The 24,398-nt window shown below is 49.0% G+C and overlaps 3 protein-coding genes across 7 annotated transcripts; 1 reads left to right on the forward strand and 2 right to left on the reverse strand.

Annotated features, from left to right (window-relative positions):
- Nucleotides 1-3,171: 3,171 nt before the first annotated feature.
- LOC103647759 (L-type lectin-domain containing receptor kinase IX.1) lies at nucleotides 3,172-5,899 on the reverse strand. Its single transcript, XM_008672272.2, has one exon. The coding sequence runs from the start codon at nucleotides 5,478-5,480 to the stop codon at nucleotides 3,390-3,392; it is 2,091 nt and encodes a 696-aa protein (XP_008670494.1). The 5' UTR covers nucleotides 5,481-5,899; the 3' UTR covers nucleotides 3,172-3,389.
- Nucleotides 5,900-10,219: 4,320 nt separating this feature from the next.
- On the forward strand, nucleotides 10,220-12,496 carry LOC103647760 (uncharacterized). The gene is made up of 2 exons (XM_008672273.4): nucleotides 10,220-12,388; nucleotides 12,483-12,496. Exon 1 carries the CDS (start codon nucleotides 10,566-10,568, stop codon nucleotides 11,523-11,525), a length of 960 nt encoding a protein of 319 aa, XP_008670495.1. The 5' UTR covers nucleotides 10,220-10,565; the 3' UTR covers nucleotides 11,526-12,388; nucleotides 12,483-12,496.
- Nucleotides 11,358-18,649, reverse strand: LOC100381721 (uncharacterized). 5 transcript variants are annotated; one of them, XR_004855984.1, is made up of 14 exons: nucleotides 17,821-18,649; nucleotides 17,563-17,720; nucleotides 17,153-17,468; nucleotides 16,659-17,043; nucleotides 16,493-16,544; nucleotides 16,239-16,328; nucleotides 15,877-16,132; nucleotides 15,707-15,776; nucleotides 15,534-15,618; nucleotides 15,012-15,431; nucleotides 12,769-14,917; nucleotides 12,480-12,659; nucleotides 11,907-12,385; nucleotides 11,358-11,829 (listed from the first exon to the last, which is right to left on the reverse strand). XR_004855984.1 is itself a non-coding variant. In XM_020547843.2 (13 exons), the coding sequence occupies exons 1-13, from the start codon at nucleotides 18,296-18,298 to the stop codon at nucleotides 12,378-12,380; spliced, it is 4,662 nt and encodes a 1,553-aa protein (XP_020403432.1). In that variant the 5' UTR covers nucleotides 18,299-18,645; the 3' UTR covers nucleotides 11,358-12,377. The 5 variants fall into 5 exon arrangements, 2 of the variants coding, with proteins under 2 accessions (XP_020403432.1, NP_001335604.1); XR_004855983.1 differs by having other exon boundaries at nucleotides 15,012-15,446; nucleotides 17,821-18,645; XR_004855982.1 differs by having other exon boundaries at nucleotides 11,359-11,835; nucleotides 15,012-15,446; nucleotides 17,821-18,645.
- Nucleotides 18,650-24,398: the final 5,749 nt, after the last annotated feature.

Here is a 24,398-nt window from a genome sequence, read left to right on the forward strand (position 1 = left end):
AAAAGCTAACTTCCTAAAGGATGTCGTATAAAGTTAGCATGCACAACTAACTTTCTAGAGGAGGTCGTAGGAAGTTAGAGGCTCGTTTGACTGGTCAAAAGTTGAAAGCTAACTTCCTAGAGGAGGCCGTAGGAAGTTAGCGGCTCGTTTGACTGGTCAAAAGCTGAAAGCTAACTTCCTAGAAGAGGTCGTTGGAAGTTAGCAGGGGTAGCTAACTTCCTAGAGGAGGCCGTAGGAAGTTAGCCGCTCGTTTGACTGGTCAAAAGCTGAAAGCTAACTTCCTAGAGGAGGTCGTAGGAAGTTAGTGGCTCGTTTGACTGGTCAAAAGCTAAAAGCTAACTTCCTAAAGGATGTCGTATAAAGTTCGCATGGGCAACTAACTTCCTAGAGGAGGTCGTAGGAAGTTAGCGGCTCGTTTGACTGGTCAAAAGTTGAAAGCTAACTTACTAGAGGAGGTCGTAGGAAATTAGCGGCTCGTTTGACTGGTCAAAAGTTGAAAGCTAACTTTCTAAAGGAGGTCGTAGGAAGTTAGCAGGGGTAGCTAACTTCCTAGAGGAGACAGTAGGAAGTTAGCGGCTCGTTTGACTTGTCAAAAGCTGAAAGCTAACTTCCTAAAGGATGTCGTATAAAGTTAGCAGGGGCAACTAACTTACTAGAGGAGGTCGTAGGAAGTTAGCGTCTCGTTTGACTGATCAAAAGTTGAAAACTAAATTCCTAGAGGATGTCGTAAAAAGTTAGCAGGGGAAACTAACTTCCTAGAAGAGGTCGTAGGAAGTTAGCGACTCATTTGACCGCACGCGTGGGTAGCAGTTGAAAGCTAACTTTTAGAGGAGATCGTAGTAGGGGCAGCCAACTTACTAGAGGAGAGTTAGCGGCTCGTTTGACTGATCAAAAGCTAAAAGCTAACTTTCTAGAGGATATCGTAAGAAGTTTGCAAGGGCAACTAACTTACTAGAGGAGGCCGTAGAAAGTTAGCGGCTCGTTTGACCGCACGCGTGGGTTAGCAGCTGAAAGCTAATTTACTAGAGGAGGTCGTAGGAAGTTAGTAGGGGACGACTAACTTTATAGAGTAGGTCGTAGGAAGTTAGCAGGAGAAGCTAAGTTAATAGTGCATGTCGTAGAAAGTTAGCGGCTCGTTTGACCACACGCGTTAGTCAGACTGTGAAAAGCTAACTTATTAGTGCTAACAGTTGACTCTCGAAAATTGTTTATTTTTTACGGTTTGTTTTAAAAGATATAGGGAGTTAAAAACCCGTACGAAGTTTATGTTTTTGTGTGTTGTTAATAGATTCATGACACAAATTAGTCTGTGCAATTAGTTTTGTAATAGGCAGTTGCTCGTAATAATTGGGAATCTGCAGCTCGCTCAGGTACGTACCGCTCAGGTACGTACACGATCGGAAGAGATTTGATTTGTGTAGCACTAGCACCAACGGCCCGTCGACAAACGCCACAGGGGGGAGGGATACGAGCATCTCCGAACGCGACTGGATTGGGCGACGACCCATTCGACCAACATCAACATGTCGGCAAATACAATGCGTCGGACGGGTCGCCTGAGCTACACAAGACCACAAGCGGAGAGCGACCGCACGCCAAACTGAACGTAAAAAGCAAGCGCCGAAACCCAGACCCAGCAGCAGGTTTCCGATCGATCAGCGGCGCCGTGATCGATCGAGTTGTAGGGTTACATGTCCTATGCAGATGCAGGTAATACTATAACGCAATCCCACGTACGACAAACGCATGCCACACGTGCCGTGTACCGATCGGCCGGTCGCCGGATCGGCAAAAGCGAGTAAGCGACCCAATCCTGCTTCCTGCAGTGCAGAGCCCGCCCCACCCCACCCCCGGGGCCGCGACCGCGACAGTCAAGCGACCGCCTGCCCGCCCCGGACGGCGCCAAACGCGCGCCATGCGGCGGGAGTGGACGACGAGCGAAGCTTCTTCGGTCGCCCTCCGCCGTCCCGCGCGCGGGCGGGCGGTGCATGCACCTCGCCGCTGGCAGGACACACGGATTCTTTTCGATCGCCCGCAAAGGCAAAGCCCCGGCTGGCGGGGCGTCGCGTCAGGGGGGGCCAGCCGGCGGCTCGCGCGCGCGCGCCGCGGCTGCACGTACCGGGGGCGGGCCCCGGCCCCGGCCCCGGCCCCCCAAGTCTCCGCTCTCCAGTCGCCGAGGGGCAAGCCAACCGGCCGCGCGCGCTCTGCTGTCGCGGGTTAGCACACGTACGGTACGGACGACGTGGTCGCGCTCGGGCCGCCAACGGCGAAACCGACCGCCGTGGAGAAAAGGCGCGCCTGCTTAATCGCATTGGGTTGGGTTGCATCAACGCGTGTTTTGGTGGGAGGATAAGCTGGTTTACAGCTGCGGATGATGGCAACTCATGTTACGTCGGTCGGTTCAGTCACGATCAAAGGAAGGAAGGAAACGTCTGGCCTTTGGCTTATATACGTCAGGTCAGGTGAGTATCCAAAACAGACCGGGAGGACGTCGATTAGTCGTCAGAGAAGACTCATCCTCAAAGACTGATGATGTTTTTTTCCTTCAAACTAAGGCGGTATGGCCAAACCACCAAAGCCACTTCTACTATTTTCAGTAGTCTGCTCTTTTTTTTGTCATTGTTGGTCATGGTCACTTTGTCAGTATAATGCAATTTCTTTGTTTATAGTCAAAAGAATAATTATGTGATATGCAAACTTACGGGCCCAAACCCCACCCGGCCCGTTGCAGCAGCCCAGCACTGCACCAGCTACAGAAAACCCACCCAGCGGGTGTGCGTCGTTTTGGATGGACCGTTCGTTCATGCTGAACATCTTTTCGACGTGGTTTCTGACGACATGTGAGCCCACTAACTACAATAAATGTTTGCTTCATTATGAGCTTAAGTATTTGTTAAACCGCGACTGGAGGTTGTCAACTTGCTAATGCTCGTCTCTATAGCATACTAACCTCACTCTGCTTGTACGCCTTCTCTTGCGCGATTTTCCTAAACTTTTCTCTAGGGGGGGAAGCTCTGGTGAATGGAATGGAGTACATCCCTTCGTGTGTTACAGGGAAACCATTGATCTTATTACTCAATTTATCTGATCCCTTACACCTTATGCTGTGTTCTTTCTGAAGAGTGTTTATTCTATCAGTGGGTAGTCGTTGGCATGTGAAGAGAGTCATCATTTCCAAGAGCATTTCAATACATAATACTTTTATGTCCGATCCTTGACAGCTTATACTATACACAAGCAGTTCTAAAAATCCTGATAAAAAAGTCAATAAAAAGTATTTTGTTGTGGCTGTTACATTAATTAGGTGCCTCTCAAATACCATCGGCACACAGAACACAAGCAAACATATTCATCAGGATATATATATAGCAAAAGGGAGGTTGACAGGCCTAGTAACCCATTTGTGGTAAACGAACAGAGGGAGGTGAACTAGAAGCGTTGGTTGCGCTGGATGAGATCGTCGTCGTCGTCTTCGCGTAGACGCCGGACCCTTCCAGCTCCTTCATCAGCGTTCCGTCATCAGAGGAGGTGTAGGAGAACCTGCAGAGATGGATCGGGGGCGCGAAGTACACCGCCACAGGCATCGTCGGTGGAAGGCTTGGCAGCGGCGCCTCGAACTTGAGCACGCTTATGACCTGGCGGACACAAGGCCGGAGACTGTAGTCTGGGTGCGCACACCAGAGCCCCACAACCATCAGGCGCACGGCTTCACGCTCGTCCAGCGCGCCGTCGAGCCTCCCGTCAACGGCGGTAAGGATCTCGTTCCTTCCGTAGAGACGCCACACCCATTCGACTAGGTTGATCTTGTCGTCGTCTTCCTTCAGCACGACAGGCCTTCTTCCGCAGGCAACCTCCAGTGCGAGAACACCCAGGCTGTACACGTCGGACTCTTTGCTTGCCTTGCCCGTGGTGACGCACTCTGGAGCCAGGTACCCCATCGTGCCAGCTATCACCGTAGTCTGCGAGCCTCGGTCGTGGTCTACGAGTCGTGCCAGCCCGAAGTCCCCAAGCTTAGCGTTGAACGATGAGTCCAGCATCACGTTGCTTGGCTTCACGTCGCGGTGCACGACGCATTGCTCCCACTCCTCGTGGAGGTACAGGAGTGCAGACGCGACGCCGACGGTGATCTTGAACCGCAGCGGCCACGCTAGCAGGTTGCTGCTGTCGTAGAGGTGCGTGTTCAAGCTCCTGTTCGGCATGAACTCGTACACGAGCAAGAACTCCCCACGCTCATGGCACCAGCCCACGAGCTGCACGAGGTTCCTGTGCCTCAGCCGGCTGATGATCTTCACCTCAGAGATGTACTCCTTCTTCCCCTGCGTCGATCCTTTGGCGACTCGCTTTATGGCGACGGTGAGGTTCGGGTCCTTCAGGGAACCCTTGTAAACGGCTCCGAAGCCTCCTTCTCCGAGCTTTCTCTCCAAAGCGAAGTTCTTCGTAGCAGACACGAGCTCGTCGTATCGAAATCTTCTTGGGCCCCTCCCTTTCTCGAACTCGCCGTCAATAGACTCGTCGTATTCTTGCTTCCCTTGATCCTTTCTTGCCCTTCTAGTATGCTTCGTCTTCAAACTCATGAAGCACCAAACCAAACCCATAGAACAGACAATGCCACTAACACTAGTAGTCAAGCTTATGACTAATAAACTTTTCGCCTTCTTGCTCTTCACCACCCGCACATCCGTGCAACTGAACTCCCAGTAAAGTATCTGATGGGCCTCTACCAGCTGGCCAGTGGCAGCTGAGAAGCCGATGGCCACTTTTTCCGGGAGGTACCTTCTGAGATCAACTGAATAAGATAGGGAGGAGTTGCCGCTGAACTGTGGGCTGTCCTTGTACGTCAGGAAGACGCTCAGGTTCCTGGAGCTGGCCTGGTAAGTCACCCATGCGTTGGCCATCTTCCCATCCTTGATGCTGCTTCTCCATGTGACGTTATCCACGGACACGATGGAATGGATGTTGATGCCTACGTGGTTGTCGTCCGGATCCCATGGGTTCTTGTGGCTGTCAAACTCGACGGCCACGATCTGGTTGGATGTCTCACTACTCTGATCGGCGCTGCTACTACCGAAGAGGCCAAGGTTACCATCCTCGGAATTTTTGGGGACAACTGAAGGGTACGGTGAGAGGAAGAAGGCGAGGCCCTCGCCGTACGAGCCATCTGCAACACGGGCCTTTATCATGAATGTGAAGCGGGTTGTGAAGTCAGCTAACTCACCAGTGCTGCTATCCCAGAGGGTCACCGGATCTGCCAAGACTGCTCGGCCCACACTGTGAGCGATCTGCCCGTCCAGCTCTTCCTTGGTAAGCCTGACCGCCTTGTTGTAGAAGGCATCCTCCTGTAACTGGATCGTGGCTGCTCCGTTGCTGTTTGACTCAGTGAAGTTCAGCTTGAAGGACAGAGAACTGACACCGGTGATATTGCAAAACACGATTAAGTGGAGGAGAGCCAAAAACCAAGTAGTTGTGCTCCTTGATCTCATGGTTGGTGGTGAGAAAACTGGAGAGAGAGAGGGAGAAGGGAGGAAGGAGAGGCAAGGAGCTGAAAAGGATTTTCCTATGCTTGCTTATGTAAATAGTAACTATGAACTCTCAACTTGGTCAGTTGTCCTTTACTGCACAGTTCACACACAGGCGCTTCTTGTTATTTTGTCTATCAGTTAGGCGCACGGCCGGCCTGTCAATAGGGCATGGGCCTTGAAAGGACAGATGTAGGCGACACGAGAAGTAGCTCAGATTTGGAGTTTATGTTGATTGTATCAGAGGTCGATGTAAAATAATGGGATGATGTTGAACTATGGATTAGAATTTTCCCGTAGGACGGAGGATGCTGAAGATGCTGTGTTTGTATCGCCGGCATTGCCGGCCTAGAGGATACACAAAAAAACAGATTGTAACATGCAAGAAGGTCAGGGATAGTCCGTCCACACAAAACTTTGTTGGTTGCCGCCCAAAGAACTTTGCTTCTTTCAGCAAATGGAGCAGGTTTCGTTGATATCACTGGAGCTTATAGTATATTTTCCATTTGGCATCTATGCTTACCAAACTGAGTCTCAGGCTATCCACACTCATACAACTCTAATTTTTTAACTCTAAAGGTAATGTAAATTAAAATTTACATAACTTGAAAAAATAAATAATTCATAAAAATAAAATCTAAGTGTCATAGTGCAGTACCGTTCTAGAGCTGATCATGGATCGAATTGGCATGGATTGTGGTCGCATAGATTTATGTTTCTTGCCCGTGCATTTTGCACTAGTAAAGTTTTGAATAAGTTTTACAAACCTTAGTTGGTAGCGTTAGCTCCCCTACATATGTGCTAGGTGTTTGAATTTTTAAGCTTACATATAGTTAGATTTGAAATTTTGGAGGAAGCAACACTACCAAAAGTTGTTAAGGTTTATAATATATATATATACATATACCTTCGAAAAAAATGTGTACAACTTGTAATATCAATTGTAAATTTTCATACTTAGCATTTGAGATAGCTACACATACTAGAGATTTTGTGAGACTAAGCTATATATATAATAGGTCAAAATTGTTAGTAACTGACTACATGAGTTAGTCAGTTTAAATTTGTTTTAAGTCAGTTACTAACAACTTTGACCTATTATAACAAATATTTGATAAGATTTTTACAATATAAAAAGTAAAAGTATTAGATTTATCATGACTTAAACTATCATAATACACAAAAAAAAATAAAACTTTAATCATATACATATTGTTGGTCAATGTTTAAATAGTTTGATTTAGAACAAACCCAAAACAACTAACTCATGTGGACGGAGTGAGTAGCTGAACTGTAAGTTGTCCCACATGTTCAAGACAATGAGTCTGCCAGCTGATGTCTTAAGAAGCTAGTGCCATACTTGAAGCAGAGATAAATCCGACACCACACCACCATGGTGGCATCATAAATTCAACAAAAGGGACCAGATCGATGAGCTCAGATGACCAATTTCATTTATGCGCCTCATCGTGCTAATAATTTCCTATTTTTGTAAACATAAGAAACGTCAACACCCTCATGGACAAACTGTTGGTTGCTGGGGATTAAAGAATAATGAATCATCCATCAAGCATAATTCATATATCCTACCTACCCACTGAATCGGAATCAGATCGGATCCGGTACCGGCCGCGCGCCTTCATCGATCATCCACACTGGCAATTAATCATAAGGAACCTTTGTGGATGAGGCTATCCTCATTCGAAGCCATCTCGTTACTGTAGCTTATATATAAAGTTGGTGTGCAGCGTGCACGCTCTCATCTCTTTAGGACCGGCAAGAACCACGTAGCAGCCAGCCAACAGCAAGATGGTGTGCAGGGGCGGATCCGTTCAGAGAAATCGGCCTGCTGGGCCGGTTCTACATGTTCGGAGAAATTGGCCCGCTGGGCCAGCTTCCGCACGACTCGTTAAAATTTTGCTCCGCGCCGCCTGTTTCCTCCGTCCGTTTCTTTTTTTTAAATAGTCCCTCCGTCCCTTTGTTTTTTCAAATTCATCGTTCTCGCTTTTTGACAAATTGAACACATGTATCTTTGCTCAAATATATAAATAATTAAATATCAAAACAATAGTATTTAGAATATATAAGTTGTATTATTAAATAGCTTTTTAAATTTTTATATAATAAATTTATTTAGAGGTTGGTTCAAATAAGACTAATATTTTTTTATAAATCTAGCTCAACTTTAAAAAACTAATCCGCGTGTTTTCATAGGGGCACAGATAGAGTACGTACAAGCCACCGTCTTGTCTGACACCTACATTGTCACCTCTCTCTCTCTCTCTCTCTCTCTCTCTCTCGTGTCCCTACCGTGAAATTGTGAAAACAGGCACTGGCACGTGGGCCGGTCACTAGATGCTTGATATTTTCATCAAGGCTGAAAGGCACGCGCGACCGGCTTACCGGCTGTACCCAGTCGTGGATCGTGGGCTCAAGGTACCGCTACCTGGCCTACCACCACCACCTACTACCAAAGTTGCGGCGTCGGCGGAGCGGTCGACACGTCTCGTGCCGACGCCCGACAGGGACAGTCTGCGACAATCACGGACGCTGATGCCCCCCACGGCTCCACAGCCACGGGCGCGGGTGTGGGACCCGCCTGTCCCTGGAGCTGGATTCTCGTGCTGCCGTGGCAGGGCGCGGGTCCCGGCTGCGCGGCCTGGTGGGGCCCGGGAAGGTCCCATCCTGTCTTCTTCTGTGACAGCAGTGGGATAGTGACAAGAGCCATGGTGAGATTGGTGACTCCGATGAGTACCGACTACCGAGGCATATCCGTCATACTCCCAGCTCTGACATCTAGCAGAGCAGGAGTACACAATGAGCACGACTGGCTGTCAGTCCATTACCACCAAAATGAGACAGTCATTTTCCACGACTCTTTGTAAATTGTAATGATGGGTTAACCACGGATTTGGATTGGACCATGATTAGCGCCACGCCTTAGCGTTGAAGCTGGAAAACAACATGGTTAGGCCGTTCCTAGCGCCTTCAAGTACTCCATTGAGCTGCTCAAGAGCCGGAAGAATTTTGCACTGCAAGTTCCGTTTCCTCAAGAGAATGATTCCAGAAAACGCAAGAGGAAAAAAAAAAGACGTCAAAACACGCCACACCAATTGGCCGCACCTGCCATGTGGAGACAAAACGCGGTGCGCATCTGCTGCCAGTCCAAAGCAGTCGACCATATCAATGCGCCGACGCCAGCCAGAGCCGCAGAAGCAAGAACTCTCAAGGCGCGCCAGAAGGAGGTCAGAGCGGGATCATCTCTGCGGTCAGTGGTGGTGGTATCACCCCCCGACTGATGATACGCAAGCCATGTGAGATACATACGGGCACGATATGTGCCAAATTAAAATAAATACTAGTATTTTTAAAAATAATACAAAACAAACAAAGTGGGGGCGCGTTGAGCGGCAATTTGGCCACCAGCCGTTCAGCGAGCAGAAGATCCCAATCCCAGGCTTCCAGCTACCCCGTCCACTGAACTTCAACTGTGGTCCTTCCTGGTCCCTCGACCGCGACCACCCACAGGACCCACATAGGTCAGCTAGGTTAGGTGGGTCCCTGAAGCCAGAACTGGCATCTCTTCAACGCGGAGCGCGTCGCGTCGAAGCCCCACACACGACACACCACAGACCACAGGTCTGACAGGATGGCGGGCGGGGCCCCTGGCACGAGATTGGACCGCGGCGGCGGGGCCCGTGGGGCGCGCTGCCGCGAGAAAGGACCGCCGCCGGTGGTGTAGCGGGCTAGCGGCGACCGTGCGATCAGCCACGTCGGCGGGTCTCCCATTGGACGGCGCGGGCCACGGAACGGTGAATCCTTTTGAGTTTGTCTGGTCGCTGGTCGATAAACGTGATCAATAATTCCAAAGCATGCATTCGTCGTATACAAGCTAGAGACCACACGTTAATGGCACATCACCGTCCCATGCACGACACCGGAGCCGCCTCACCGTGTAAACGTGGCAGGAGCGAACCCAGCCATAAAAGGGTGTATTTGGTTTGAGGATTCATTGTAGCCAAGATGAAGTGGTGCGTTATAAGTCTATTACTTAAATTTGGTGTGATAGTCTCATTCCTCAGGTTAGTATTAATCAACTAACTGTGAGAAATAAAGTGGTGGTGATGAATCAACTCATTTCATTCAACAAACTAAACAAAAAAATGTGGAATAAGAAGGAGATGGATTAGATTAATCCTCAAACCAAACACCATAAAAGCTCACCGGTGTTATGGGGCAACACGGCAACACTCCCAACAAGGTGTATTAAAGTAGTGCTTAAAAACTAAAATATCAGTGTCCTATTAGTTGTTTTTTAACAGGATTCGAGTCAAACTAGTAAAATTTTGACTACAAATAACTATTTTTTTGTTATTTTTAAAATCTAATATTTATATGCACCGATTTGTCTTAAAAAGTGTTTGTATAAAAGTGTATTAAAAGTTTATTTGCAAATTTTTAAAAAAAAATATTAGTAAAAGTTATATTTTAGAGACCGTTTCGTTGTCCTAAACGACTGAGAGACATTTAGAGATGTGAGCTGACGCGGTGAACAAATTATCCTATCAACTGCATTGAAAAAATTACTATTGGTGACGTAATGTGTGTGTGCGCATATATATTCTACTATTATTTGTAAATGATAAACATTCTCCGTCTAATCTAAATCCAGACACCAGAACTTATTATTCTTAAATAAACTTGGCGCCGAACATCTTCTCCCTCTGTTGCTTCTGCAACTTCCATGCATCGATGGTGAGATCAGAGACTGCAACGCTGTGGTATAAGATGCCGTGGCCTCTTGACCAACTGATGGTTGCTCTTACCTTGAGAAGAGAGAAAGTCATGCATGCGTTCGTTCGACAACATCCAAAATGAAGCACGCCAACAACCCTTCGACTGATCTGAACTCGCAAGCGACATCGTGGTCTCTCACCAGTCACCAGTCGCTGTAACGCTCACTACCGGTCACTGTCAGTTGATGATCCAATTGAATGCTAGTAACATGCATGACGATACTTTGACCCGACAGCGCCGGAGCGGCAATGCATGAGATTGAGGGGTCAAGCAAACCAGTCAAGTGAGCATGACGAACTCCACACGGATAGAGAGAAGGATACATACACCACGTCACGTATACGGAACCAGAACAAGGATCGTCACAGCCTAATCCGTAACAAACGCCTGACCTGGCGACGAAAAGCCGCACGAGTGGAAGGTGAACTGAAAACTTTGACCACACAGACAGGCCCGCCAGCCGGCCTCTGCTTCTGTTTCACGAGACGAGTGAAAGGGACTCTTTCCCTCCCGAGTCCACAGCTCGTGCGAAAAGCCAAACCGACGATGATGATGATTAACCAGCGGGCGGCGGCCGGCGGGCGCACGTCGACGTCGGGCAGAATCTGTAACTTGCAGGGAACATCCTCGCTCAGCTTGCTTTGCCACGGCATCGACAGCGACCGGGAGGCACGGCACACACACATCTCCTCACGACGCCTGCTAAGAAACGCTGTTCCGAAGCGATCATGGACAGGGACCTCCGGGCCAATGCCTGTCCGCATACAAGATTTCGCGATGACCTACCTGAGCTGCACTGCACAAGTGTGCTGCAGTGCAGACGGACAGCTCTCTCTATCTATCCTGCTCGCCAGACGCCAGGTAGTAAAAGCAGCTTGGGCTGTGTTGGAAATGGATCCATCCCGCCGCCCAAGCTGGGGAGCGAGCGCCCGGATCTGGACAAGGAGACGCTGGAAATTCAGCAGGGTCACATCATGCGGTGCATCTCCCTACGCCCGTGCCCACTTGATTGGGAGGGGGCAGGAAAAAGTGTCAACACCAAACAAAACTATACACTACTTTTCATTCAACCTTGCACGTCCAACGGCGACGGGCACAGGCACGTGTGCTCACCACCTACAGCTTCCATCCACATGCACCGCCCCCCTTCCTCTGGTACGAGCACGGCATCTTGCCCATCCACACACGCACAGAAATATCAAACACAAGTGATGGAGCTGCTAGACTCCCCCCTCCACATGCACTGTCCCCACTTTCATCTCCGGACGAGGGCTGCACAGTCATCATCACAACATTGAGAGGCAGAGGCGAATGATCTGTCGTCGCAGGGGGCCACAGGTACAGCATCCATAATCAGGCAATTCCATTCATTCATTTCCTCCCCCCCCCCCCCCCCCCCCACCCACAAGAGCTACTTACAACAACAAACCCAGACGCATGTCACTGTATGCCACCCACACCAATCATGGCTGGACCCTATTCTAGTTGGAATAGATTTTGTTTTCTCCTCTTCTTGCTGGTACTAAAACAATCCAGTCAGAGTGTATCGACAGACAGTGTGTAATGGGAGCATCAGTTGCATAACAAAGTTACCTGAGATCTGCATTCTGATTGAATCTTTCCTCCTCCGGTTAAAGCTGAGACCCCCCACCCAAAAGAAACGAGGAACTGGAGAAGCTACAAGAGAATAGAGGGAGAGAACAGCCTTCGACATCCATCCATGCACAAAAAACGGGGCTACGAGACAGATTCTATGCACTCCTCCGACCTTTACACCATGGGATGGGAGGATGGATAACCAGCCAAAACTACACAAAAGTATTCACTCACATCAGCCATTCCCAGACCCGAACAACCTTTTAAGTTAGCAAGGCGTGTCCTCGCAGTGCCCCTCCTCCCCCTTCCTGATCACCACAGCAGCAACCAAAAGCAGGTTCTTCGAGCTGTGGCCTGCTTTTCTCTTCTCATTGTATCTTTCCTCCTCCATTTGGGGCTTCCGCTGGATAAGCACTTGAGCTCGCCAGCTCAGATTACCACTCCGACGCATGGTCACCTGGGCTCTGTTTATTTTCCTGGTGACAGATAACAAGGCCAACTTATATTCTGTAAGCCAAACGAACCGGACTCTGTTTAGCTTAGCTTAAAACTTGGTGGCAGGTCAAGTACCAGCAGCGGGCTTCTGGTCGCTTGAGGGTTTTAAAGGCACCGGCATTGTTCCGAAACTCAGTTGCGCCGCGGGCATGTGGGTGTGTGGCATGCCACCACCTGCAGACTGGGTTGCCGCTGCGAGATGCATAAATCCACCGGACGAAGGATGAAGCGATTTCATGTTACTGCCAGCAGCGGCTGCAAGAGTTCCCTGGGTCAGCGAGGGTCACGACACGACAGAGGAAACTGAAAATGGAACCACATGAAGGGGGGGGGGGGGGGGGGGGGGGAGGGATTGCAGACAAACCTGACAAGGCGTTCTGCTGGTGTGGTGCCTGTGGCTGTGTCTTGTCGCCTGGTCGCTTCTGGTATAGGCCAAGGGCAGCAGCACCGCCGGCTCCTGGAGCCTGAGGAGCATACGTGCTGGATATGAAGAAATGGCCTTGAGGGAACGGCTGCTGTTTCATTGACGATGACATATGTGACTGCTGCTTGCTCCCGGTATTAGAACCAGGCGATGAATTAGGCTGTTGGCCAAGGATAGATGGCATAGCCATACTGAAATGGTTTGCAGGAGTAGACTTGGAGCCACACGTCGACACAGAGTTCTTGGCTAACTGCTGTTGTGGTGATGGCAATTGGACAGGCTGCTGAACACCCTTTGCATTTCCTGTGGCAGGCGGGCTGCCACCAGTGCTTTTGGACACCGAATTGGATGGTGAACCAGAAGCAACAGGGGCATTTGAAGATCGAGATAGATCCCCTCCTCCAGTAGAAAGGTTAGTTACAGGAGCCATTTTTGATGAACTCATGCTTAGAGAACTCTGGGATTGGTGACCAGGAGTGGAGAGAGCCTGCATAGGAATCTTTGCTTGTTGCGGGTGGAGACTACTTGTCTTCATCACAATCAAATTAGGGGGTGCAGCAGCAGGGGGAGTGGTAGCAGTAGATGAAGGTGTCCCTCTCCCTGAGGATGCCTTCAACTGGGGGGATTGAACTCTCCCTTGGCCTTGGGCAGCATTTGGTGGGTACATCATATTCTGAAAGCTCGCCATATTGAGACGGTCTGGGTACCCACCTGCACTATTTTGTGTACTTGGTGCGGCAGATCTAGGCCGATTCAAATGGTGGTGCTGAATCATCTGCTGATGCTGATGCTTATGCTGCACTTGCATCTGAAGGAAATGCTGGTGCTGCTGAGAAATGCTAGACGAAGCTGCAGGTGGTGTTGAGGCAGGAGTGGTGGAATTTGTGGATTTGCTTCCCATAAATGTATTTGAAGATTCTGTTCCAATAAGGCTTAGGGTTCGGGACGAACTTTCATTTGTGCTGCCACTAAGGAAAGGAGGCACATGATTCTTGCTTTCTGTCCTGGTGAAGGACAGCGAATGCTGCTGTGAATCACCAGAATACTTTGTAGAAGTTGATTTCTTTCTCTGGCTGTCTCCGGCAATGTGTGTCAAGGATGAATCCCCAGCGACAGATTTTGTTTCTCCATGCTGGGGCTTGTGCTGCGTAGATTGAGCTGCAGCAAAATTAAGTTGAGGATAACCATGCCGGGCTGCTTCTTGATGGCTCTGTAAAAATGCATGGCTCTGCGCCAATGCCGAGAAGTCGAGACCAGATGGGGCAGATCCAGGAGGACCAATGGAGCCAAAGGGCATCACAAAAGGCTGAGAAGACGCAAGATCAATCCTCACACCCTGGCCACGACTGACTTGTGGCTGCTGCTGCTGGTGGTGATGGTCACTTAACTTCTTCTCACTCTGACTGCCAGCAGGTTGAGCAGCTGGCATCATTGCAAAATTCGGTAGATGGACTGGAACAGCAAAATTGTGTTCATACCCGCTCTTCTGAGAGTGGGATGGCTTGTCATCACTCGATAGACCATCTTCTCCAGTTTTGTCACTCTCCTGTCGGTGCGCAAGGACAGGGCGCTGATTTCCACTTGAATAATTGTGCGAATTACTAGCAGCTGCTGCTGCGTTAGCATTTGGTGCATATCCCAATAGCCCTTGGGAATGTTGTGGCTGGTGCTTCTGTGATGAACTGGGCAAGTTTGGCAGCTGGGTCTTCTGATGACTTTGTGGTTGCGCACCTTGCTGCTGTGATGGGTGCAGCATGGGAGAGGAATACACATGTCCATTGATGAATGGAACAGCTGGGCCTGGTGGTGCCATGCCTCGATATGGAGGCCCTCCAGGATGAGCAGCAACCTGGAATTGGTATCCATTCTGTAAGATCGCCAAGAACTGGGCATCAGCCGGTTGCAAGTTGGCAAAGCTCAAGTTCATGGCCGTGGCACCAGAGTTTGCTGCCAAAGTGTGAGCACTGGCAGATGGCGGCATTGCATTGCTGGCTCCAGATGATTTTGCATCCCCTGCTCGATTGGCAGCATTTGCAGCTGCCACCATAGCATGTTGCTGATTGAATGGAAAGATGAATGCCAGGGCTTGCTGCAAAAGGGAGGAAACATCTTGTAAGAAAACAAATCTAACTGAAATTTTCAATTACAACGAAATGACAGTAAGATTTCCAGCATGCACGTACCAGCATGTTTGGCATGGGAGTGGACTGCTGTGTTTCATGAGCAGGCGGTTGTTTCCTCTGGCTTGATTCAGGACCAGCAGCATTGCCCAGTGCTTTATCCTTCGAGAGACTCCCCTGGAATGAAGTAGCCATAGGAGCCTTTGCTTCTTGCATTGGAGTGTGAGCCCTGATGGGGTAGCTCCCCTGCATTGGGTTCACAAGCATAGAGGCAGCATCTGTCGGTGGCACAACACCCATGCTGAATGGCCTTGCACCAAAGAGTGGCCCTGATCTGTTGGCGGCGGCGGCTGCCGCTGCAACAGCTGGCGGCCAGAAGGAGTTCATCTTTGCAACCCGCTGCTGGTGCTGGATAAATTGCGCAATGTAGCAATGTGTAGCACATCTCTTTGAGCGTGTTGGCGGTGGAAGCAATGCAGCATGCTGCAATATAGAAGGCTGTAAGACTTCAAGAGAGTGGGCAAGGCAGGGCTCAGGGGAACAAAATACAGATAACTACAGCGTTGCTGACACAAGAATACATACCTGTAATCCACTAGAAGACCCTGGCTTCACGTCCATGGGATGATGAAGACCAGCTCCTGATAGGCCTGGGACTGGACTAAGGTAACTGCCAAGACACAAAACAGCACCTTCAGAAACCAACCCACTGAACAAAAGAGGTGCACACTACGTATCCAGCAGCTAAAGGAACTCACCCAAACGGTGGGAAATTCCCAAGCCAACCTCCAACGGGTATAGGTATAGGTGGTGTAACAGCAGGCATAGCTGCAACACAAGAAAATCCAGATTAAAAAAATGGAAACAAACATATTCCCTAGAAGGCAAAACCAAGGAACGAATGGAAATAACACATCAAAACACTGACCAGATTTCTCGTGCTTTATCTCAGCTTTTGAGGGCTTCAGCTGCTGCAATTGTTGTGGATGTTGATGCGGCTGCCGTCGCTGTGATGGTGATTTTTCATCACCAAGACTGGGCTTCTCCAAATCCAACTGCAGTGTGAGCTTCTTGGGCGTGGACTCATCGGCTGGAATTCTTTGCACCTTCTGGTCCTCCAAATCAATATCCAGCCCTCCCAGAGTCCTTTCACCATCCTTCTTTTCCGAATTTCCTCTCCCCAACTATTAAACCGAAAGAAAAAAGTAGAAAAAGGTCAATCAGAATTCAATATCCAATGCTCCAGTTCATGATGCCAATCAAAAGAATTGGTGAAACCTAAGTTCTCACCATGTCCATCTCAGAATCCAATCCCTTCTTATCTGCATCAGGGTCGGAGGAGGCATCTATATCATCAGACAGCTTCCCAGGAGGGGGAGCCTGGAACAAAAAAAAAAGGCAAAAGAAAGTCAGAAAAGGGAGCCAAAGGATAACAAGACATCAAGCAGCAATTGCGGCAAAAATTGTCGCTTTCACTCTTTGCCCAGAAAAATCCGCAAGATAAATTCAACCACGCACAGATAGACAAGAAAGGATGTACTCACCATGAGATCAATGGAAAACTTGTCATGCCGAGCGCCATCGGATGCCAGCTCACTGGGAAAAAAAGATCGTTCACACAAATGTGAATATACTAATCAGATCGGCACGATCAAAAAAATAATGTTTATTGCAGCATCAATCAATAATATAAAATACGAAGTGGCCCACATCTTTGTCGTCGCAGTAGCTTCGCCGTTCCTGGCCTCGGATCCTACCGGCTTTGCTTCAGCATCCGGCTTGACTGAAGGCGCCGGCAACGACGCCGGCAGCTCCGCCTGGCTCTCCAGGCTGTGATTTCGCCGATCTGGTTCGCTTGGACGGAGCTCTGAGTCCTCCGTCTTCTCTGGCTTTCGTAAAGTCTCGAGTTGAACAGCCGCAGGTGCGGTGCTGGTGCCACTTTCGGTTGCTGCCGACGTTGCCATCTTTGCTTCTGATCTAGCCACAGGAGGTGGCTCCGGCTTTGAGGACGGCTCCACCAACTCTGGCTTCGTTGGGCTCGCCGGACGGCTATCTTCATCGTACTTCGCCAGCCGTGGTTTCTTCCTCTTTGGCGCTGCAAGATACAGCAGGGGAGCAGATTAGACCCTAAAAACCAAAATTACAAAATTGGCAAAATAGGGAGCAAAACGAAGGCAAAGCCACCAATGAAAAGAGCTACACACCTATAGCGGAAAGGGAGGTGGAATCAGAGGGTCGGGCGCCAGAAGAGGGGGCCGACGAAGAGTTCCCACACTTGGACTCTGGCACATCTCTGGGATCGAGCTTGTGGTTGACCTCTTGTTTGGGAGGGCACGAGAACTGCCTGGTGAGTCCGAACAGCACCTCGGCAACCTCGATTTCCTCTTGAATGAAAGACGGCGACTTCGACATCTTCGGTGGCGGTGGTTGTGGCGGGGTTGTTGATGGAGCTGGCGACGGTGATGGTCGCTGCTTTGACGCTTGTCCTGGACCACCGCTGCTCCCACCTCCAAGTGGTTTCTGAGAGGCAAAGAACAAGAAAATTTAGCAAATAAGAGCGAGAAACCGAGAACTGAAGAAATATACCGGGGGAGCGGAGGGCTTGGAAACTCACAAGCTTCTTCCGAGCCGGGACGGTAGTGGAGGCTGACGCTGGAGAGATTGGCCGTGACAAAGGCCGTTGAATCTGCGAGCCGTCTCCTGCGCCGGTGCTGCCTCCACTGGTTCCGCCGCCGGGGACAGGCCACTCATGCGAAGAACGTTTCGTTGAAGCTGTCAAGAGCACAAAAGCACAGCCAAGAATATCATCAGCCATCCGGATGAAACCGCCGGAGTGAAAACTCTGCTCTTTGAGCATGGTAGGAGTGCCTACCGGAGCGTGCTTTCCTCGGAACAGGGACACCAATCATCTCGTCTACAGCCTTGGACACGATGGGATTGGAGCCGCCCTTCCACTGCATCTGGTGGTGCTGGCCGTGATGGTGGTTGTGATAACCCCCGCCACCGCTGCTACTACTGCTGTGGTGGCCACCGCCGGGCGGAGGTGGCGAGGAAGGAGGTGGCGCCGTGCTCGGTGACCGCCGCTGCTGGTGGTACCGCGGCACGAGCTCCTGCTCGGCGTCGTCGTCGTCGTCGCCGAGGCTCTCGTCGGAGATGTCGTCGCCGTCGTCCCGACTGGCGCAGCCACCCCCGCCGTTGAGCATGAGGCGCTCGCCCCGTCGGCGCTCGGAGCGAGGCGAGTCCCTGGGGCCCCCTCCGCCGTTGCTCCTGAGGCGCCTCCTCGGAGGCGGCGGCGGCGGAACGCCTCCGACCGACACCCCGCCCCTCCTGCCGTCCCGGATCCTGTCCATCTCAGATCTGAGACATGCGGCGCCGATCCCCGGCAAACAACCGCCACCTCTCTGGATTCCGATGAGCACCGACGCCGCCCCGTAGATCCGGGGAGCAGCGCCTCGGTGGTCTGGCGAATCTAGCAGCGAACAAGGATTAGGCGGGCGGTGGATGGCTCCTCGGCTCTCGTCGCGTGGCTCTTCCTCCCTCTCCCTCTCTGCTCTTCTACTACTAACGCTCCTCTGGCTTCTCTGCGGTGCAAGCCTCCCCCTGCCCTTCACCACGCCTGCCTCACTTTCCGGCTGCGTGCCGCTGCCCCCTTCTCACTCGTCTGGCCGCTTCCCTCTCCGTCGGGTTCCCTTTCTAGGCGCCCGCGGCCCGCCTCACCTCATCTTCTTTTTGTCGCTGCGCACGCCCGCATCGGACGGTCCAGATCCTCTCACCCGCCGATCCCGCATCCGACGGCCCCAGAGCCGTGGCGCCACTGTCGGATCCTGTAGATGGAGTGAGTCGCTACCTCCTCCTTCCGTCACGGACATGTGGCGGTTTCAGATGACCGGTTGATAAGACGCAGATAGCTAAAAACCGGAATGGATTATAAATCTTTTTTAAAAGATTATAGTGTTGTTTGAATGTACTGTAACTAATAGTTAGTAGGCTAAAAATAGTTAGCGGAATTAGCTAGCTAACAAATAGCTACATAAGATCATCTCCAAGAAACTAGCTAAATAAGTCGCTAAGGCAAATTTTGGCTACTCAGTAGCAAAATAAATCTCCAACAGACTAGCTATATTACTCGCAAACTATCTAAGAGCAACTCCAGTAGTTCTTTAAAAGACTTTCTAAATCAATAATTTAGGTAGTTAACATGAAAACTATTCTCCAACATTTCTCTAAATGAACTTTCTAAATTTAACAACTTGTCATCTAACCTCATTTTCTCTCTACATTTGGCAACCATTTAACAACTCCCTAAATAAAAATGTTGACTGCATTATATAGTTTTTGTGACTTATTTTTTATGTGAATAGATACAAAACAAAATTACAACCTATATTTATAGAACTATTGGATAACTCACATTTTTTTACTCCAAAAGCCATTTAGCAACTTTTTAAATCTATGATTTAGAGAACTAAAATTTACATAACTGAAAGGGAATTAGGCTTACACCTAGTCCCTAATTAATTTTGGTGGTTGAATTGTCCAACACAAATAATTGGACTAACTAGTTTGCTCAAGTGTATAGATTATACAGGTGTAAAAGGTTCACACTTAGCCAATAAAAAGATCAAGCTTTGGATTCAACAAAGGAGCAAAGAGGCAACCGAAGGCACCTCTGGTCTGGCGCACCGGACTGTCCGGTGTGCCACCGGACAGTGTCCGGTGCACCACCGGACATGTCCGGTGCACCAGAGGACTCCAACTCCGAACTGCTCACCTTCGGGAAATTCCAGGGGCGACTCCGCTATAATTCACCGGACTGTCCAGTGCTCCAAGGGAGAGCCGCCCCAGGAACTCGCCAGCCTCGGGAATTCACTTCAGCCGCTCCGCTATAATTCACCGGACTGTCCGGTGTAACAGCGGAGCAACGGCTATTTCGGCGCCAACGGCTACCTGCGTCGCATTAAATGCGCGCGCAGCGCGCGCAGATGTCAGACACGCCCATATTGGCGCACCGGACATCCAACAGTACATGTCCGTGTGCACCGGACATCCAGGCGGGCCCACAAATCAGAAGCTCCAACGGTCAGAATCCAACGGCAGTGATGACGTGGCGGGGGCACCGGACTGTCCGGTGTGCACCGGACTGTCCGGTGCGCCATCGAACAGACAGTCTCCCAACGGCCACTTTTGGTGGTTGGGGCTATAAATACCCCAACCACCCCACCATTCGTTGCATCCAAGTTTTCCACTTCTCAACCACTTACAAGAGCTAGGCATTCAATTCTAGACACACCAAAGAAATCAAATCCTCTCCAATTTCACAAAAGGCTTTAGTGATTAGCGAGAGAGATTTGTCGTGTTCTTTTGAGCTCTTGCGCTTGGATTGCTTCTTTTCTTTCTCACTTGCTCTTGTAATCAACACTCAATTGTAATCAAGGCAAGAGGCACCAATTGTGTGGTGGCCCTTGCGGGGAAGTTTCATTCCCGGCTTTGATTTGAGAAGAGAATCTCACTCGGTCCGTGGGACCGTTTGAGAGAGGGAAGGGTTGAAAGAGACCCGGCCTTTGTGGCCTCCTCAACGGGGAGTAGGTTCGCGAGAACCGAACCTCGGTAAAACAAATCCGCGTGTCTCACTCTTCATTTGCTTGCGATTTGTTTTGCGCCCTCTCTCGCGGACTCGTTTACATTTCTAACGCTAACCCGGCTTGTAGTTGTGTTTATATTTGTAAATTTCAGTTTCGCCCTATTCACCCCCCCCCCCCTCTAGGCGACTATCAATTGGTATCAGAACCCGGTGCTTCATTAGAGCCTAACCGCTCGAAGTGATGTCGGGAGATCACGCCAAGAAGGAGATGGAGACCGGCGAAAAGCCCACTACAAGCCACGGGAGCACTTCATCGGAAGAGTCCCGCACCAAGAGAAAGGAGAAGAAGAAGGACTCCTCCAAACGGAAGGAGAAAAGATCTTCCTCTTCTCACCACAAAGAGAAGAAGGAAAAATCTTCTTCTCACAAGTCGCATCGGAAAGGCGACAAGCACAAGAGGATGAGGAAAGTGGTCTACTACAAGACCGACACTTCATCTACATCGACCTCCGACTCCGATGCGCCCTCCGTAACTTCTAAACGCCAAGAGCGTAAGAAGTTTAGTAAGATCCCCTTACACTATCCTCGTACATCTAGACATACTCCATTACTTTCCGTTCCATTAGGCAAACCGCCAACCTTTGACGGTGAAGATTATGCTAGGTGGAGTGATTTAATGAAATTTCATCTAACCTCACTCCACAAAAGTATATGGAATGTTGTTGAGTTTGGAGCACAGGTATCATCAATAGGGGATGAGGATTATGATGAGGACGAGGTGGCCCAAATCGAGCACTTCAACTCTCAAGCCACAACCATACTCTTGGCCTCTCTAAATAGAGAGGAGTACAACAAGGTGCAAGGGTTGAAGAATGCAAAGGAAATTTGGGACCTCCTCAAGACCGCGCACGAGGGTGATGAACTAACAAAGATCACCAAGCGAGAAACGATCGAGGGGGAGCTCGGTCGCTTTCGACTTTGCCAAGGGGAAGAGCCACAAGACATGTACAACCGGCTCAAGACTTTGGTGAACCAAGTGCGCAACCTCGGGAGCAAGAAGTGGGATGACCACGAGGTGGTTAAGGTTATTCTTAGATCACTCGTTTTTCTTAACCCCACTCAAGTTCAATTAATTCGTGGTAATCCTAGATATACTCAAATGACCCCCGAGGAAGTTATCGAGAATTTTGTGAGCTTTGAATGCATGATCAAGGGCTCTAAGAAGATCAACGAGCTTGATGAAACCTCCACGTCCGAAGCACAACCGGTGGCATTTAAGGCGACGGAGGAGAAGAAGGAGGAGTCTACACCAAGTAGACAACCAATTGACGCCTCCAAGCTCGATAATGAGGAGATGACTTTAATCATCAAAAGCTTTCGCCAAATCCTCAAGCAACGGAAGGGGAAGGATTACAAATTCCGTTCCAAGAAGGTTTGCTACAAGTGTGGTAAGCCCGGTCACTTTATCGCTAAATGTCCATTATCAAGTGACAGTGACAGGGATAACGACAAGAAGGGAAAGAGGAAAGAAAAGAAGAGATACCACAAGAAGAGGGGTGGCGATGCCCACGTGTGCCGCGAGTGGGACTCCGACGAGAGCTCCACCGACTCCTCCTCCGACGAGGACGCCGCCAACATCGCCGTCACCAAGGGACTCCTCTTCCCCAACGTCGGCCACAAGTGCCTCATGGCAAAGGACGACAAAAAGAAGAAGGTAAAATCAAGATCCTCCACTAAATATGAAACCTCTAGTGATGAGGATGATGCTAGCAATGAGGAGGATAACTTGCGCGTTCTTTTTGCCAACCTTAACATGGAACAAAAGGAAAAGCTAAATGAGCTAATTAGTGCTATTCATGAAAAAGATGACCTTTTGGATTCCCAAGAGGATTTTCTAATTAAAGAAAACAAGAAACATGTTAAGGTTAAAAATGCTTATGCTCTAGAAGTAGAAAAATGTCAAAAACTATCTAGTGAACTAAGCACTTGCCATGACACCATTATCAACCTTAGAAATGAAAATACTAGTTTAATTGCTAAGGTTGAGTCTCATGTTTGTGATGCTTCAATTCCCAATCTTAGAAATGATAATGATGACTTGCTTGCTAAGATTAAGGAATTGAATGATTCTCTTGCTAGCCTTAGAGTAGAAAATGAAAATTTGATTGCTAAGGCTAAAGATTTTGATGTTTGCAATTCTATTATTTCCGACCTTAGAACTAAGAATGATATGTTACATGCTAAGGTTGTTGAATTAAAATCTTGCAAACCCTCTACATCTAATGTTGAGCATGTTTCTATTTGTACTAGATGTAGAGATGTTGATATCAATGCTATTCATGATCACATGTCCTTAATTAAACAACAAAATGATCATATAGCATTATTAGATGCAAAAATTGCCGAGCATAACTTGGAAAATGAAAAGTTTAAATTTGCTAGAAGTATGCTCTATAATGGGAGACGCCCGGACATCAAGGATGGCATTGGCTTCCAAAGGGGAGACAATGTCAAACTTAATGCCCCTCCTAAAAATTTGTCTAACTTTGTTAAGGGCAAAGCTCCTATGCCTCAGGATAACGAGGGTTACATTTTGTACCCTGCCGGTTATCCCGAGAGCAAAATTAGGAGAATTCACTCTAGGAAGTCTCACTCTGGCCCTAATCATGCTTTTATGTATAAGGGTGAGACATCTAGTTCTAGGCAACCAACCCGTGCTAAGTTGCCTAAGAAAAAGACTCCTAATGCATCAAATGATCATGACATTTCATTTAAAACTTTTGATGCATCTTATGTTTTGACTAATAAATCCGGCAAGGTAGTTGCCAAATTTGTTGGGGGCAAACACAAGGGGTCAAAGACTTGTGTTTGGGTACCCAAAGTTCTTGTATCTAATGCCAAAGGACCCAAAACCGTTTGGGTACCTAAAGTCAAGAACTAAACTTGTTTTGTAGGTTTATGCATCCGGGGGCTCAAGTTGGATACTCGACAGCGGGTGCACAAACCACATGACAGGGGAGAAGAAGATGTTCTCCTCATATGAGAAAAACCAAGATCCCCAAAGAGCAATCACATTCGGGGATGGAAATCAAGGTTTGGTCAAAGGTTTGGGTAAAATTGCTATATCTCCTGACCATTCCATTGCAAATGTTTTTCTTGTTGATTCATTAGATTACAATTTGCTTTCCGTATCCCAATTATGTCAAATGGGCTACAACTGTCTATTCACTGATGTAGGTGTCACTGTCTTTAGAACAAGTGATGATTCAATAGCATTTAAGGGAGTGTTAGAGGGTCAGCTATACTTGGTAGATTTTGATAAAGCTGAACTCGACACTTGCTTAATTGCTAAGACTAACATGGGTTGGCTCTGGCACCGTCGACTAGCCCATGTTGGGATGAAGAATCTTCATAAGCTTCTAAAGGGAGAACACATTTTAGGATTAACAAATGTTCATTTTGAGAAAGACAGGATTTGTAGCGCATGCCAAGCCGGGAAGCAAGTTGGAACCCAACATCCACACAAGAACATCATGACGACCGACAGGCCGCTTGAGCTACTCCACATGGATCTATTCGGTCCGATTGCTTACATAAGCATCGGCGGGAGTAAGTATTGTCTTGTAATAGTGGATGATTATTCTCGCTTCACTTGGGTATTCTTTTTACAGGAAAAATCTCAAACCCAAGAGACCTTAAAGGGATTCTTGAGACGGGCTCAAAATGAGTTCGGCTTAAGGATCAAGAAAATAAAAAGCGACAACGGGACGGAGTTCAAGAACTCTCAAATCGAAGGCTTCCTTGAGGAGGAGGGCATCAAGCATGAGTTCTCTTCTCCCTACACTCCACAACAAAATGGTGTAGTGGAG

The sequence above is a fragment of the Zea mays genome, chromosome 2 (genome assembly GCF_902167145.1).
Source record: "Zea mays cultivar B73 chromosome 2, Zm-B73-REFERENCE-NAM-5.0, whole genome shotgun sequence".
In the NCBI taxonomy this organism is placed as follows: domain Eukaryota; kingdom Viridiplantae; phylum Streptophyta; class Magnoliopsida; order Poales; family Poaceae; genus Zea; species Zea mays.

Excerpts from the sequence above, each read along its gene's own strand:
- LOC103647759 (XM_008672272.2), bottom strand. The coding sequence starts at position 5,480 with ATGAGATCAAGGAGCACAACTACTTGGTTTTTGGCTCTCCTCCACTTA.
- LOC103647760 (XM_008672273.4), top strand. The coding sequence starts at position 10,566 with ATGAGATTGAGGGGTCAAGCAAACCAGTCAAGTGAGCATGACGAACTC.
- LOC100381721 (XM_020547843.2), bottom strand. The coding sequence starts at position 18,298 with ATGGACAGGATCCGGGACGGCAGGAGGGGCGGGGTGTCGGTCGGAGGC. Across the intron at positions 16,545-16,658 it reads GCTACTGCGACGACAAAGAT|TGAGCTGGCATCCGATGGCG; the intron begins GTGGGCCACTTC and ends TTTTTTTCCCAG. Across the intron at positions 12,660-12,768 it reads CCAGCAGAACGCCTTGTCAG|CCGCTGCTGGCAGTAACATG; the intron begins GTTTGTCTGCAA and ends GAACTCTTGCAG.